Source organism: Coregonus clupeaformis, chromosome 12 (genome assembly GCF_020615455.1).
Source record: "Coregonus clupeaformis isolate EN_2021a chromosome 12, ASM2061545v1, whole genome shotgun sequence".
NCBI lineage: Eukaryota > Metazoa > Chordata > Actinopteri > Salmoniformes > Salmonidae > Coregonus > Coregonus clupeaformis.
This window is the reverse complement of record NC_059203.1, coordinates 39,560,112-39,576,583: the sequence shown is the minus strand read 5'-3', so window position 1 is coordinate 39,576,583 and position 16,472 is coordinate 39,560,112. Positions and strand designations below refer to the sequence as shown.

Below are 16,472 nucleotides of genomic sequence, written 5' to 3'. Positions count from 1 at the left end.
TTTACCACATTGTCCTAGGCACTTGTGCAGGCTCTAGCCCCAATATGAGCTTCAAAAGTTATATTATTCCATGCGAAAACCTACACTATTTTTCTTTAAAGTAATGCAGATATTACAATGTTGTTATAACCATGAGAAATGAAACAAAATGGGAAGTATACAGTGCCTTGCAAAAGTATTCATCACCCTTGGCGTTTTCCCTATTTTGTTGCATTACAACCTGGAATTAAAATTGATTTTTGGGGGGGTTTGTTTAAAATAATTCTAAAAAATAAATAACGGAAAAGTGGTGCGTGTATATGTATTCACCCCCTTTACTATGAAGCCCCTAAATAATATCTGGTGCAACCAATTACCTTCAGAAGTCACATAATTAGTTAAATAAAGTCCACCTGTGTGCAATCTAAGTGTCACATGATCTGTCACGTGATCTCAGTATATGCACACCTGTTCTGAAAGGCTCCAGAGTCTGCAACACCACTAAGAAAGGGGCACCACCAAGCAAGCGGCACCATGGAGACCAAGGAGCTCTCCAAACAGGTCAGGGACAAAGTTGTGGAGAATTACAGATCAGGGTTGGGTTATAAAAAAATATATGAAACTTTGAACATCCCACTGAGTACCATTAAATCCATTATAAAAAAAATGGAAAGAATATGGCACCACAACAAACCTGCCAAGAGAGGGCCGCCCACCAAAACTCACAGACCAGGCAAGGAGGGCATTAATCAGAGGCACCAAAGAGACCAAAGATAACCCTTAAGGAGCTGCAAAGCGGAGATTGGAGTATCTGTCCATAGGACCACTTTAAGCCGTACACTACACAGAGCTGGGCTTTACGGAAGAGTGGCCAGAAAAAAGCCATTGCTTAAAGAAAAAAATATTCAAACACGTTTGGTGTTCGCCAAAAGACATGTGGGAGACTCCCCAAACATATGGAAGAAGGTACTCTGGTCAGATGAGACAAAAATTGAGCTTTTTGGCCATCAAGGAAAACGCTATGTCTGGCGCAAACCCAACACCTCTCATCACCCCGAAAACACCATCCCCACGGTGAAGCATGGTGGTGGCAGCATCATGCTGTGGGGATGTTTTTCATGGGCAGGGACTGGGAAACTGGTCAGAATTGAAGGAATGATGGATGGCGCTGGGATTTGAGACTGGGACGGAGGTTCACCTTCCAGCAGGACAATGACCCTAAAGGGGGGAATAGTTATGCACACTCATGTTCTGTTTTTGTCTTATTTCTTGTTTGTTTCACAAAAAAAAAAAAATTGCATCTTCAAAGTGGTAGGCATGTTGTGTAAATCAAATGATACAAACCCCCCAAAAAATCCATTTTAATTCCAGGTTGTAAGGCAACAAAATAGGAAAAATGCCAAGGGGGGTGAATACTTTCGCAAGCCACTGTAACTTCTAGCCTAATAAGGCTTTAACAAATTAAGACAATTCAAATAAAGGCCTATCATAGACCACCCTTTCAAGGAAAAATATGCTTTGTTAATAAAGCCTTCGAATTAGGTCAAATGAATGAAACACTGGAAAAAGTGCAATCCAATCTCGTAATTTAATGTGATGTATAGGGTAATAGAGAAGACTATATATAAAAAAAATCTAATTCAAGAATGATCGACAAATAATTGTAATCAAATTTAAATGTTGATGTATAATAATGAGTTCATTATCTGAATGCATATCTATAGCCTTTAGGTGTTAACAAAATATTCATACAAATATTAGGCCTCTCAGACTAGGCCGTGTATAAAGAGGGTCAATCAAGTTAGGTCTGCCAAATTAATGTAGCATTGGAAAATACATAACTCCAGCCATAGAGTATAGCCTATCATCATCAAAATAAAAAATGTAGTTTATAACATGCACAATTAGAAGCATCAACCTATATAGAGCAAGCTTGACTAAATTCGAGCCCAGTAACTTTGATTGTCTCGTCTGTCTGCCAGGAAAAGCCCCCACCTTAGAGACAGTCGATCACATCATTGTGGAGCTGCTGATTTGCACGAAGTGTGTGCCACTGGCGATGGACTTTGCTGGACATGCTAGCGGTTTTCGGCGGCGCATCATCACTTCAAACGCATTCCGTCTTGGTGTTATCGGTTGGCCTACAACTACCGGTAGTACCGGTAAACTGTAAGTTATGAATCACAAATCACCATACAGCTGACACACTTCGATTTCATCAATCATTTTGACTTCAATTTGGTTGTCCATCATACCATCAGCTTGCACTGCGTCTTTGCTGATGAATGCCCTAATCTCTGGCCAGTCAATTGGTTCAACAACATTGTTGTTTCGTCTATTAATCGCTTCTAATAGTTCTGAAAATGATGCATTAACGATTAATTTAACCAACTGTTTGTTTATAACGAGGGACGTCCCACGTTTAACCTGGACACATAAATAGTAGGAATTTGCGCTGGCTTCAGCCATGACCGCACAAGGGAGAAATGAAACATCTGCACGTCGCCTGCAGGTGCCTAAAAGTCGCCAGAAGTTGCTAAATGACATAATCTAATTTGCATAATTGGCCATGTGCATGTAATTGTGATGGACGCTGTAGGAGAGAGGATGTATGTAAGCCAGGGCGGGATCAGCCAGCGGCAGCTTCCCGCATGCGCGATTCATTTGCAGTCTGGACGCAGAGGGGTGAACATCTCCTGCTCTGACTGCAGCTGGGAGGGACTGCTGCGCGAGGACTGGGCCGCCTGTGAGTGCTTTGGGACGGGGGTGGGGCCCACGGCAGCGGGTACGGGGGTGGGGCCCATGGCAGCCGGTACGGGGGTGGGGCCCACGGCAGCACTCGCAGCTCGTTGAGAAGAGTAAGAACGATACATGCTTTTATGTATCGTGGCTGAAGCCACTGTAAAGTCCATGGAGAATAAGAGCACTTCCTCCCAGCTGCCCACTGCACTGAGGCTAGGAAACACTATCACCACCGATAAATCTACAATAATCGAGAATTTCAACAAGCATTTTGCTACAGCTGGCCATGCTTTCCATCTGGCTACCACTACCCCGGCCACCAACTCTGCACCCTCTGCTGCAACTTGCCCATGCCCCCCCCGCTTCTCCTTCACACAAATTCAGACAGCTGATGTTTTGAAAGCGCTGCAAAATCTGGACCCCTACAAATCAGCTGGGCTAGACAATCTGGACCCTTTCTTTCTAAAACTAGCCGCCGAAATTGTCGCAACCCCTATTACTAGTCTGTTCAACCTCTCTTTCATAACGTCTGAGATCCCCAGAGATTGGAAAGCTGCCGCGGTCATCCCCCTCTTCAAAGGGGGTGACACTCTAGATCCAAACTGCTACAGACCTATATCCATCCTGCCCTGCCTTTCGAAAGTATTTGAAAGCCAAGTTAACAAACAGATCACCGACCATTTCGAATACCACCGTACCTTCTCCGCTATGCAATCCGGTTTCCGAGCTGGTCATGGGTGCACTTCAGCCACGCTCAAGGTCCTAAACGATATTATAACCGCGATTGATAATAGACAGTACTGTGCAGCCGTCTTCATCGACCTGGCCAAGGCTTTCGACTGTCAACCACCGCATTCTTATTGGCAGACTAAATAGCCTTGGTTTCTCAAATGACTGCCTCGCCTGGTTCACCAACTACTTCTCAGATAGAGTTCAGTGTGTCAAATCGGAGGGCCTGTTGTCTGGACCTATGGCAGTCTCTATGGGGGTGCCACAGGGTTCAATTCTTGGGCCGACACTTTTCTCCATGTATATCAATGATGTCGCTCTTGCTGCTGGTGACTCTCAGATCCACCTCTACGCAGACGACACCATTTTGTATACATCTGGCCCTTCATTGGACACTGTGTTAACAAACCTCCAAACGAGCTTCAATGCCATACAACAATCCTTCAGTAGCCTCCAACTGCTCTTAAACACTAGTAAAACTAAATGCATGCTTTTCAATCGAACGCTGCTGGCACCCGCCCACCCGACTAGAATCACCACTCTCGACGGGTCTGACCTAGAGTATGTGGACAACTACAAATACCTAGGTGTCTGGTTAGACTGTAAACTCAACTTCCAGACTCACATAAAGAATCTCCAATCCAAAGTTAAATCTAGAATCGGCTTCCTATTTCGCAACAAAGCCTCCTTCACTCATGCTGCCAAACATGCCCTCGTAAAACTGACTATCCTACCGGTCCTTGACTTCGGCGATGTCATTTACAAAATAGCCTCCAACACTCTACTCAGCAAATTGGATGTAGTCTATCACAGTGCCATCCGTTTTGTCTCCAAAGCCCCATACACTACCCACCACTGTGACCTGTACGCTCTTGTTGGCTGGTCCTCACTACATGTTCGGTCGTCAAACCCACTGGCTCCAGGCCATCTATAAATCACTGCTAGGCAAATCCCCGCCTTATCTTAGCTCATTGGTCACCATAGCAGCACCCACCCGTAGTCTGCGCTCCAGCAGGTATATCTCACTGGTCATTCCCAAAGCCAACACCTCCTTTGGCCGCCATTCCTTCCAGTTCTCTGCTGCCAATGACTGGAACGAATTGCAAAAATCTCTGAAGCTGGAGACTCTTATCTCCCTCAATAACTTTAAGCATCAGTTGTCAGAGCACCTTACCGATCACTGCACCTGTACACAGCCCATCTGAAATTAGCCCACCCAACTACCTCATCCCTATATTGTTATTTATTTTGCTCTTTTTGCACCCCAGTATCTCTATTTGCACATAATCTCTTGCACATCTAGCATTCCAGTGTTAATACTATTGTAATTATTTTGCACTATAGCCTATTTATTGCCTTACCTCCATAACTTGCTACATTTGCACACACTGTATATATATTTTCTGTTGTATTTTTGACTTTATGTTTTTTACCCCATATGTAACTCTGTGTTGTTTTTATTGCACTGCTTTGCTTTATCTTGGCCAGGTCGCGGTTGTAAATGAGAACCTGTTCTCAACTGGCTTACCTGGTTAAATAAAGGTGAAATAAAAAAAATAAAAAATAAAAATTACGTCAGAGTCTCCAAAAGTCTCCAATAACACCAGAAAAAGTCGCTAGATTTGTCGCTAGTCTCTTTTTTGAAAATGTGTCGCTAGAGGGGTCTGGAAACTCGCTAAATATAGCGATAAAGTCGCTAAATTGGCAACACTGGCAGGTGCGAGCGTGTGTTTCACTGTCCAATCCGAGGCTCGAACATGATCTGAGTGCGTGATCGGAGGCTGTTTTTGGTCTCTTGCGCATCAACTTGGGAAAGCCTCAAGGGAGAGTGGACAGTGCATTATAAACAAAGCGCCGCATATATTTCCCCAAAAATAACATCTTATTTTTATTTTATATTTTTGCGGGGTGTGGAGAAAAGTAAGGCGGGGCATCCGTTAAACAGTAATTTAACTTTGTCCGGCCTTAGCAGTGTGGTTAAGGTTAGGTTTAAGGCCCAGTGCAGTCAAAAGTAATTTCCCTGTGTTGTGTATATCTACATTTCCACACTATGGAGGTTGGAATAATACTGTGAAATTGTGAAAATGATAATGCCCTTTTAGTGTAATTGCTGTTTGAAAAGGCCCCCTGAAATTTCAGCCTGTTGTGGTGGGATGGTGTTTTGGCACCAGGCGGTACATTTGTTTAGACCAATAAGAAAGTGTTCCAAACCTCTCTGCCAGCCAATAACAGCTAGTTTCCCCCTCCCCACTCAGACCCCTCCCTGACAGTCTTAGCAAAGTTCTTGCTTGAGAAATGTATCTTTGCTAAGAAGCTATTTTTGTTTCTGTTTGACCATTTTAATTGAAAACAATCACAGTAAGGTACTTAATTGTTACCCAGAAATGATTTGATATCAAGGTAAAAACAGCTGCATTGGACCTTTTAAATCAGATTTTAAGTAGAGAAATTGTAGAAATAGGTGGGTTTAGCCATAATTAAGACTTTGTGGCTGTGGTAACTAGTGACAACCTGAGGTTTTAGCGATAGACTGTTTTAGCCCTGTTTTAGCCCGTACCTTGGGACTGTTTTATCGTAGTTTTTAAAATGTATTTTATTATTTTTTTATCTGTGGATTTGAACAAAAAGTAAAAGATACAATGTTTCATGTTTCAATAAACCATAGTCATTGAGCAAAATCTGAAAGACACAAACGGTGTAATATGAGGGCACTAACATGTTCTCCCTTCATTCAAAACATCTGTTGCAGATTTCATGTCATCACAAATGATAATCTGAGTGACAAGAGGAGTCTATTTTAGTCAAATTCAACATTGCTATAGCAACACAAGCTTCAAAATCACTACACAGAACATAACTGGGACACAAATAAATGCCTACATCTCAGTTATATTTCTGAAATCTGGCTACTGAATTTAAACTGAATCCAGATATGACTCACATTTTAAAGGAGTATTTGTTAAAACACTAACTTGGCTGCCCTTCACCATTGTACTGTTGACACAAATTTGTAGTACATTCTTGTCTTTCGCCCACTTTTACCTCAGCTCAACCCATTAACAGTTCATGCAGAATTTGTTTTCAATAACTCAAAACCCCCATCATGAAGCACCCAAGCAGACTGGTGTAAGCCCCATCTTCACCTGGTTAGGCTTTGGTGGTCCCCAACTGTGAAGCCTGTTGACTCTGAAGCTGTTGGATCTTAATATTCATCACCTCAATAACAGCTAGAAGACAGAACAAAAAATACAGATAGGAAGGGATGAGCAAAATAGGTTCTATTGCATTTAAGTTAAATACTTATAATACAAATATTACAAACTTGTATGTATTTGTGTGTTACCTTGTTTCATGCCATGTTTCTCCTGCAGAGCCGGCTGAACCTTCTCTATCTGCTTGGTGAGGAAGTCTATTTTGCGCTTGAAAAACTCTTTTGTGTCATTGACATTCTGCAGAGATATTTCAAATGAGGCTTACAAACTCATATTATACAAAGACAGATTTCCAAATAGTTGTATTAACAAGCAAATAAATGTACATGGAACAGCAGAGTTGAACAAAATACAGTCGACTGACTCCTGGCCAAAAACCGAGTGAAATTTGTAGGAACGATCTTTCAGAATGTGCCCAATAAGAAATTGTTTTCCTTTTTCCATTGCTACAGTGTGCCTTCATGAACACGACCCTGATAAATGCAAAGGATTGGGTCATGTCAGCGTACACTAAATTAGAAGATATCCTTGCCCAGCCGGAGCAATAAAAAAATAATCGAATTGGGACTGGAAAACAGATTACTTACCCAAAGTGCACTTAAGTGTCGACTGTACAATGAAGGGTATTAGCAATTTGTTAATTGCTTTTCTGCCCACCTTTTCAACGTAGTATCCTGTCCCCACATCCACTAAGACATGTTCCACGTCATTAAGTGTTCCAGGGACATACATCTAATAGCAAGTGATGTTAAAAGGACAACAGGAAACTTCCAACAACAACACTATTAATAAATGCATACTGAATATATTGTAGCGAACTCGGGTCCAGTGACTGTCAAGCCAACAGCTTAACCGTTACGCCAAGAGGTCCGAACCTCTTGACGAGGTATTATAGGTGTTGGGTTAAGGTCGCTACACTACCCCCTTCCTTCGGGAGAGCATGTCCCCACTCTTCTCTATACCAAGTCCTTCACGTGTACATGCTTCTCCGATTGCCTCACAGGCACCATCCCACCAATGTAGCGAATTCGGGGGGTAGCCCCGACCGGAACACCTTAACTGTTACACCAAAAGGTCTGACCTCTTGACGAGGTCGTTAGGTATTGGGTTAAGGTCGCTACAATATAATGGCAGAGAAGGTGCTGTGGTCTCATTTACATGTTTTAAATACTGTATTTAACAATGCACCTTCAATCAATCTCAAATTAGAATAATCAAGTGTGTTGAATGTGAGAAAATGAGATTGCTGGTATGTTTGTAGACTAGGAGACTTTCAGTAGACAAAAGTAAAAAAATAAATGTTTTATTATTTTGGCATCTCCGATCAGTAACATAAGGATACAGAGCTTGTGAGGGGCACCAGCAATTCTTTTCCTAAAAGAAAAGGTCAAATGTAAATTATCTATTGAGTGTGTCATACCTTCAAACACCAATGTGGGGTGAGATCTTCATCAAAGATAATTTCAATCAATTTATTTCAGTATCTGTAAAAGCTTCCATACAAAACAAAAACTGAACAAAACATAGGATGCATACAAAGCATTAACCATGTTTGCCAGTGTAGGTTGAGCAGCTCACCTGCATTGTTTTTGTTGAGGACACTCAAACTGTCCTTAGCTTCTACATATTTAGTCTGGACAACTTTGAGCTGACCTATAGATGAGGTCAAAAACTCTGTCTCCTGCAAAACATGGAAGAAAGAATCAGATGATGCAATTTAGACATTCCAGACACATTATTTGCAGTAATTTCATTCATGACCATTGAGGAAGTAAAGAACTAAGTACACCTGGCCCAAATATATTGCATGTCACCGGAAGGCCAAAAAGATAATCAAGGACATCAACCACCCGAGCCACTGCCTGTTCAACCCGCAATCATCCAGAAGGCGAGTTCAGTACAGGTGCATCAAAGCTGGGACAGAGAGACTGAAAAACAGCTTCTATCTCAAGGCCATCAGACTGTTAAATAGCCATCACTAGCACATTAGAGGCTGCTGCTGCCTATAGAAATCATTGGCCACTTTAAGAAATGGAACACTAGTCACTTTAATAATGTTTACATATCTTGCATTACTCATCTCATATGTATATACTGTATTCTATAATGTTCTACTGTATCTTAGTCCATGCCGCTCTGTCATTGCTCGTCCATATCTGTATATATTCTTCATTCCATTCCTTACTTAGATTTGTGTGTATTGGGTATATGTTGTGAAATTGTTAGATATTACTTGTTAGATATTACTGCACTGTCGGAGCTAGAAGCACAAGCATTTCGCTACACCCACAATAACATCTGCTAAACACGTGTATGTGACAAATAAAATTTGATTCAATTTGATTTGATTGCTTATATCAATATTGGCCTGAAATAAAGGAGCAACATTATTATATTCTACTGCCATTTACTTTATGTTCGTAATTCTGATATTTTATATATTTTTTATTGTCGTTGCATTGTTGAGAAGGAACCTACAAGTAAGCATTTCGTTGGACGATGTACAGTATAACATGCGTATCCCGTACATACGACTAATAAAACTTGAACATGGGGACGCTAGCTACATGAGATCATGTAGGAAAGAAACTGAGCATGAATGGACACTAGACAGCTTTCCAAAACATCTTAGCATTTAGCTACAAAATTGTAACGTGATAGCTCCATACAGCGTTACAGCTTAGCTACTGTAAAGTGTAGCAAGGAACTTTTCAACTTACCTGTTCTTGGCAATACTTTCTTCATTCTCGATTCGGGAAAAAATGTGTATCTTAAAAAATGGCAGTGTCCGGTTGCAGGTGGTTCTACAAAAAACAAAGAACATTCGTAAAGATATTAAATCCGTGGTTTGTACCGCGCAAGCATTTCCCAGCATCTTTGCAGGAACTAGTCGTTTCTAAGCGACATGGATTCAATATCTTTCTGAATTTTCTCTGTTTTTTGTAGAACCACCTCCAACTGGACAGGATATTTATAAGATACTTTTTTTTTCTCCCCGAATCAAGAACGAAGAAAGTATTGCCAAGAACATTTGTGTATTCATTGACTGTTTGTTTGTTTCTGTTTCTCGAAGATGGCATCGGAGATTTAAATTGGCACATGCGCACTGAGTCGCCATCTTAGAGAAACAGAAACCAGCAAACAGTCGGTGGTTGTATTTGATTAACATTTATTGAAAAAGTATGGATTTCAGCTGCACTGGGGTCAGAACGCAATCATGGTTACATTAAGACACCGTGGAGCAGGCGCTAGATATGGGTTGGAAAAGGTATCCCATCCCTGCATTGAGGTACGTTTTCCCACCCATATCTCGCACAGGCTCCACGGTGTCTTAGGCTGTCTACACTTGACACTTGCATGCGACTTCTGCTATCAGAATACGAAGATCACATTGAAAAGACAGGTCTAGATGCACAAAAGTAGCTATTTGCGATCCCTTTTAACTTTGCTAGCTAGCTTGCTGGCTAGTTAGGGACAGATAGCAATTTACTGGGGGGAGGGGTGGTCCAAAATAGGGGAGGGTTGTCAAATGTAATTTTTTGCTTTGGGGAGGATTGTGTGTTTTTTTTATTGGGCACAGGGGAGGGTATTGCGTTTTTTTCCTGGTTAACATGGACTCTTTTGCAGGTTTTACTATACAATTTCTTCCATGCTAGCCACATTTCCTCACCTGCTTGCATGCGCCTCCCCTATATCAAGGTGTTTTGGTACTTCCCTTATGCACTACGCTTTTCCGTGTGCTAACTTTTACTATACCACAGGTCAGTATAGCCTACCCTTTATCCACAATTCAGTGACAAAAGTGGTAGGTGGATCGTTTGTCCAGATCTGCAATAGGCTAACTAGCAATCATACCACACATAAAAGCATTCAAAGCTGCATCGATTTTCAATATGAATCGACAAGAACAAATAGGAATAGCTGATATGCAGTGGAGAGGCCAGGTGCATCATTGCTCATGAAAAAACAGTGAAGACATTAAACACACAGCTCAAAAAGCTCCCCTATTGATCTTGTTTAGGGACAATACAATTATCCTACAACACCACAATGCAATGAATAATTGCATTATTTTTATTAAGTGAGTACAAAATTCTACTACTATAGGCTGAAGTGAAAATGCCATTTGAATAACGGTGCAAAAGCCCTGTGATTTGAATGTTTCATTCGATTTGGGTCTACTCTCGACAGTTTATAAGGTCTAGAAAGGCCAGTCTGGCTGTATTTTTACTTCTGATACTGAACGTGCTGTCTGTTTCAGATCAGATCATTCTCCCAAGTCGTCCTACTGTATAATAATGTGGCCACATATGCTCCCGGCAGGCCCAGTTATTCAGGAAAGCTTAACATGCTCTGCCTCCTCTCCAATCCGAGCAGCTATTCCTCACGCACCTAGAACCAAACGCTTCAATATAGCCTAAATACTGTATTTATCGTTTCACTTTTAAAATGTATTACCTTTAATATGTGGCATAAACACAACCAGTCACAATGATTTAATTCAGATTAGGCTACTTCTAAAGTTTCCTGTAGGCATGCGCACGTTCATCTAAAATGGCTTGACATTAACCAGGTCTCCATCCAAACTTTTTATGCGAGTAAAGTAGCCTACATGTCAGATAAAAAATGTCATGGCATCATGGGAAAGTGCACAGTGATTAGGTTGATGCTCCTTTCAATAGATTTCTAGGGTCTTATTCTGGTGACATAATGATCGATGCTTGGCTGCCATTTGACAATAAAAATAATCTCGCACTTCTGTCCATAATTATCTCATCATATAGTAGGCTATACCTGCAATGTATCTGCAAGCTGTTGGCTAGAGCGCACATGCCAATACCAGAGTGGGCACATTTCGTATACCTACGAAACATTTGTCACAAAACCATCCGTAGGCCTAGAGTTGAAAATGCGATGGAAACCCATGGGAATTTAACCTCAAAAGTTATTTTTATGTGCACTAAGTATTTACAGACAAACTTATCTGCAACAAGTCAATTTGATGGAAACATAACTCTGATAGGAAAATGCGCCGGGGCTTCCCTTAGCCGGTAATTGCGGCTTTTGGACGATAAAAAAATGAAAAGCCAATAAATAAAATTGCAGTGGGCGAAATTGTCCAGGAGAGGCTGTCGTCTAGCATAGTCTATATTTTATGTTTTAATCATTTAGCAGACGCTCTTATCCAGAGCGACTTACAGGAGCTATTAGGGTTAGGTGCCTTGCTCAAGGGCACAGACAGATTTGTTCACCTAGTCCAGTCTGGGATTCAATGTTCTTAACCACTAGGCTACTTGCCACTAGGCTACCAACACCCCGAATTCGCGCTTCAGCATCATTCTCTCATGCCTTGCGCTGAGGAGAGAGAGAGCAACAGAGGAGGCTACTGTTGAGGCTACTGTTGAGGCTACTGTTGATTGTGAAGATGGAGGCCTTTTTCATTGAAGTAAAACAAAAATTTGAGGAAAAAGAGTATGCTTATAGTGAAAAGCCTACAAGGGGAATTTAATACGTTTTAATATTGTAGTGGGCTAAGATGAGAAGAATGTTAGCATGGCCAAATGCAGGCTACTGTGCAACTCCCTATTCAGGTAGGATGCAATTTTGGTACTTTATAATAATAATAATAATAATAATTATTATTATTGTATATCACTATAAGCCTATTTATTTATGAAATCAGTTTAAATATGCAAAACCTGTTTTGTTTAATTCGGTTGAGATATTTTCATTAGCTAAATTAAATTCAAGCTGTCTTTTTAATTGTGTACTCCGTATTTAGTCTGTTTTAAACCAGTTCGCAAGTGTTTTATTTCATTCTGTTGAGCCATTTTCTTTGGCTAAATTAAGTTTAAACTGTAATGCTGTGTTTGCCGCAATATAATAGCCTGATCATATTTTCCCTATAAACAATGGCTTGACTTACTTTTGATATTACCCTGATAAGGTTTACTAACTTTTGTGAAGGTTTGGTGTGGTGTGGCCACACCAGTCATAATGGGACCCATGTCGTCCAAAAAGTTGTACTTTTGACTCATCTGTCCAATGAACATTCTTCCAAGAGTCTTGATGATCATCCAGGTGCTTTTTGGCAAACGTTTTGTCAACGTTTTGGACGAGATGGGTCCCATTATGTCTGGCAAAAACCAAACACTGCATTCCACAGTAAGAACCTCATACCAACGGTCAAGCATGGTGGTGGTAGTGTGATGGTTTGGGGATGCTTTGCTGCCTCAGGACCTGGACGACTTGCCTTAACAGAAGGAACCATGAATTCTGCTCTGTATCTGAGAATTCTACAGGAGAATGTCAGGCCATCCGTCTGTGAGCTGAAGCACAGCTGGGTCATGCAGCAAGACAATGATCCAAAACACACAATCAAGTCTACATGAAAATGGTTAAAAAGCAACACATTTGAAGTTTTGGAATGGCCTAGTCAAAGTCCAGACCTAATCCCAATTGAGATGTTGTGGCAGGACTTGAAACAAGCAGTTCATGCTTGAAAACAAACAAATGTCGCTGAGGTACAGCAGTTCTGCATGCAAGTGTGACAAAATTCCTCCACAGCGATGTGAGAGACTGATCAACAACTACAGGAAGCATTTGGTTGCAGTCATTTCAGCTAAAGGTGGCACAACCAGTGTAAGGGGGCAATTACTTTTTCACACAGGGGCATTAGGTGTTGCATAACTTTGTTAATTAAATAAAATAATTATCCATTTTTTTGTCATTCGTAAACTCAGGTTCCCTTTATCTAATATTAGGTTTTGGTTGAAGACCCGATAACATAAAGTATCAAAAATATGTAAAAATTTAGAAAAACAGAATGGGGGCAAATACTTTTTCAGGGCACTGTATACATCTACATTTTGAACAGGATTATCTATTTTGGATGCAATTTATGGATATAGAAAGACTATGACAGAGTGCTCACTGATTTAAAGCAACAATATTCAGCAGAGAAAAATAATCATCTTTACAAAAAATAAATTAGGTGATCCCTGAAAGCCAGATGGAGATGTGTACTTTAGTCCTTATATTATTGTAACATATGCTACAGCAAATGTAGGGACCACAATGGAAATAAGTCCGACTTTAATATGCAATCCTGGTCACTTAAATTATTTTTTTTACTGACAAATTAAATCCAACAACCTATCAATCCAAACTGTGCAGCGCAATTTGATGAATGGAAAGAGACATCTGTTACAAAACACCAAAAAGTTTAATGACAATTCGGAGATTGTCAAACCAAGCGTTTGATACTGGGTAAGCCTACAAGGTAGGGAGGGATGTGTTTTTTGTTTGTCGAGATTGACAGTCTATTTATTGTGGTGTTGAAAACGCAAACCAAGATATTGAAGTGTCCGAAGTCGGTATGTTTTGTTTATTGGTTGTGTGGTGCATTTGCACTGAAACCTGTTGGTAGAAAATGTGTTGCATATATTTTATATAATTATGGCATCAAAATGTTGAACATTTGATTTCTCCTAGCTGATCTGATCATTGTCTGCAACTGGCTCTGATCGTGAGGTAATGAAAGCGGCATGGAGTTAGCTCGTCTGTGGTGGTCGGCGAATCCTCAACCTTCTGGCCCGTAGACCTGCGTGGCATCGATTGCCGCAAAATCATGCTTAAGTGTTAGTTATTATTTGTGGGCTACGGGCCAGAGGTTAGTTGGCTAGTTAACTACAGTAGTTGGCTACTGCCATCAAGTTGTTGTTGTGTTATCAGACTTCGCCTGTTTCACCGTTTGCAGAATGCATACAAGCATTTTAATATAAACTAGAGCGGGAAAAAGGGAATCCGGACACCATAGACATTTAAATGTAGGTGTAGACGCATGACCTGTTCGGAATTCCATGATCAGAATACGAAAGCTGCATGAACTGTCAAGTGTAGACACAGCCTCATTGTAACCATAATTGCATCAGCTCGGTGTAAACAAGTGTAATGGTTGGATCAGAATCTTCTGCCAACGGGTAACGTAGATAGCTAGTTACTCAGATGGCATGGCTGGCACAAGCAAACACTTGGGCAAGTAGAAAATAATGTCCCCAGAATGACTTTACACTTCAACTAAGATTCAAGATCCCTCTGTTACCTGCTCAAGTTGAGTCTTTAGTCCCTCCAACTGAGGAAGAGAAAGCTCTGTCAGATTCACCGCCATGTTAAAAATGTGAGACAAATCAGAATGACCTTTCCCGACACACGTATTTCCAGTTTGAGAAAACGCCCTTTTCATTGAAGATGCAGATGTAGTGACATACTGCCCCCTGCTGAGCTGGAGCATAAATGCAATTCCTTTCAACACCTAAGTGCAAGGATTGTTTGGCAAATATACTGCATTTTTATTGACAAACATGTATTAATACATTTATGTACACATTTCACTAGCATTCAAAAGTGAAAATCAAAGGATACAGCATTGTTTACATTTAAGAAGGCAGCCTTGGCCGATAATACACACAAGCAAGTTTAAAATCACATCCTCCAATTTATGTTTTGGGAATCAATGGCTTCGAATCAGTGCTGTTATTAAATTAATTAAAGTTTGTGTGTGTGTCTGGGGATGTCCTCATCCTATCGCAGATAGATGGGGAGTCCGTAGACCACAGGTGCTTGAGGTATGTGGCCTGGCTGGACGGGGCCATGTGGTCCAGGAGTGGAGCCCTGGGGCCTGCAGACAGCCAGGACTCCAGCAGAGCCTTGGTGAAGCTATCAATTTCCCGGTCCATCACATCCCAAAGGCTCCCCAGAACCAACGGGCTACAGGCCAGAGAGGAGACAGATAGACATACAGTTGAAGTCGGAAGTTTACATACACATTAGCCAAATACATTTAAACTCAGTTTTTTCCACAATTCCTGACATTTAATCCTAGTAAAAATTCCCTGTCATAGGTCAGTTAGGATCACCACTTTATTTTAAGAATGTGAAATGTCAGAATAATAGTAGAGAGCTTTTATTTCTTTCATCACATTCCCAGTGGGTCAGAAGTTTACATACACTCAATTCGTATTTGGTAGCATTGCCTTTAAATTGTTTAACTTGGGTCAAACGTTTCGGCCCATTCCTCCTGACAGAGCTGGTGAAACTGAGTCAGGTTTGTAGGCCTCCTTGCTCACACATGCTTTTTCAGTTCTGTCTACAAATGTTCTATAGGATTGAGGTCAGGGCTTTGTGATGGCCACTCCAATACCTTGACTTTGTTGTCCTTAAGCCATTTTGCCACAACTTTGGAAGTATGCTTGGGGTCATTGTCCATTTGGAAGACCCATTTGCGACCAAGCTTAAACTTCCTGACTGATGTCTTGAGCTGTTGCTTCAATATATCCACATAATATTCCTTCTTCATGATGCCATCTATTTTGTGAAGTGCACCAGTCCCTCCTGCAGCAAAGCACCCCCACAGCATGATGCTGCAACCCCCGTGCTTCACGGTTAGGATGGTGTTCTTCGGCTTGCAAGCCACCCCCTTTTTCCTCCAAACATAACGATGGTCATTATGGCCAAACAGTTCTATTTTTGTTTCATCAGACCAGAGGACATTTCTCCAAAAAGTATAATCTTTGTCCCCATGTGCAGTTGCAAACCGTAGTCTGGCTTTTTTATGGCGGTTTTGGAGCAGTGGCTTCTTCCTTGCTGAGCGGCCTTTCAGGTTATGTCGATATAGGACTCGTTTTACTGTGGATATACCGGTAGATACTTTTGTACCTGTTTCCTCCAGCCTCTTCACAAGGTCCTATGCTGTTGTTCTGGGATTGATTTGCACTTTTCTCACCAAAGTACGTTCAACACTCTACTCAG

The 16,472-nt window shown here is 41.1% G+C and overlaps 1 protein-coding gene across 2 annotated transcripts; it reads right to left on the bottom strand.

Annotated features, from left to right (window-relative positions):
• Nucleotides 1-6,130: 6,130 nt before the first annotated feature.
• On the bottom strand, nucleotides 6,131-14,870 carry LOC121577628 (prefoldin subunit 5). Of its 2 annotated transcripts, XM_041891372.1 has the most exons (6): nucleotides 14,767-14,870; nucleotides 8,241-8,343; nucleotides 8,005-8,036; nucleotides 7,320-7,394; nucleotides 6,794-6,899; nucleotides 6,131-6,677 (listed from the first exon to the last, which is right to left on the bottom strand). In XM_041891372.1, exons 1-6 carry the CDS (start codon nucleotides 14,830-14,832, stop codon nucleotides 6,598-6,600), a joined length of 462 nt encoding a protein of 153 aa, XP_041747306.1. In that variant the 5' UTR covers nucleotides 14,833-14,870; the 3' UTR covers nucleotides 6,131-6,597. The 2 variants fall into 2 exon arrangements, with proteins under 2 accessions (XP_041747306.1, XP_041747307.1); XM_041891373.1 differs by lacking the exon at nucleotides 7,320-7,394.
• Between the last annotated feature and the right edge of the window lie 1,602 nt (nucleotides 14,871-16,472).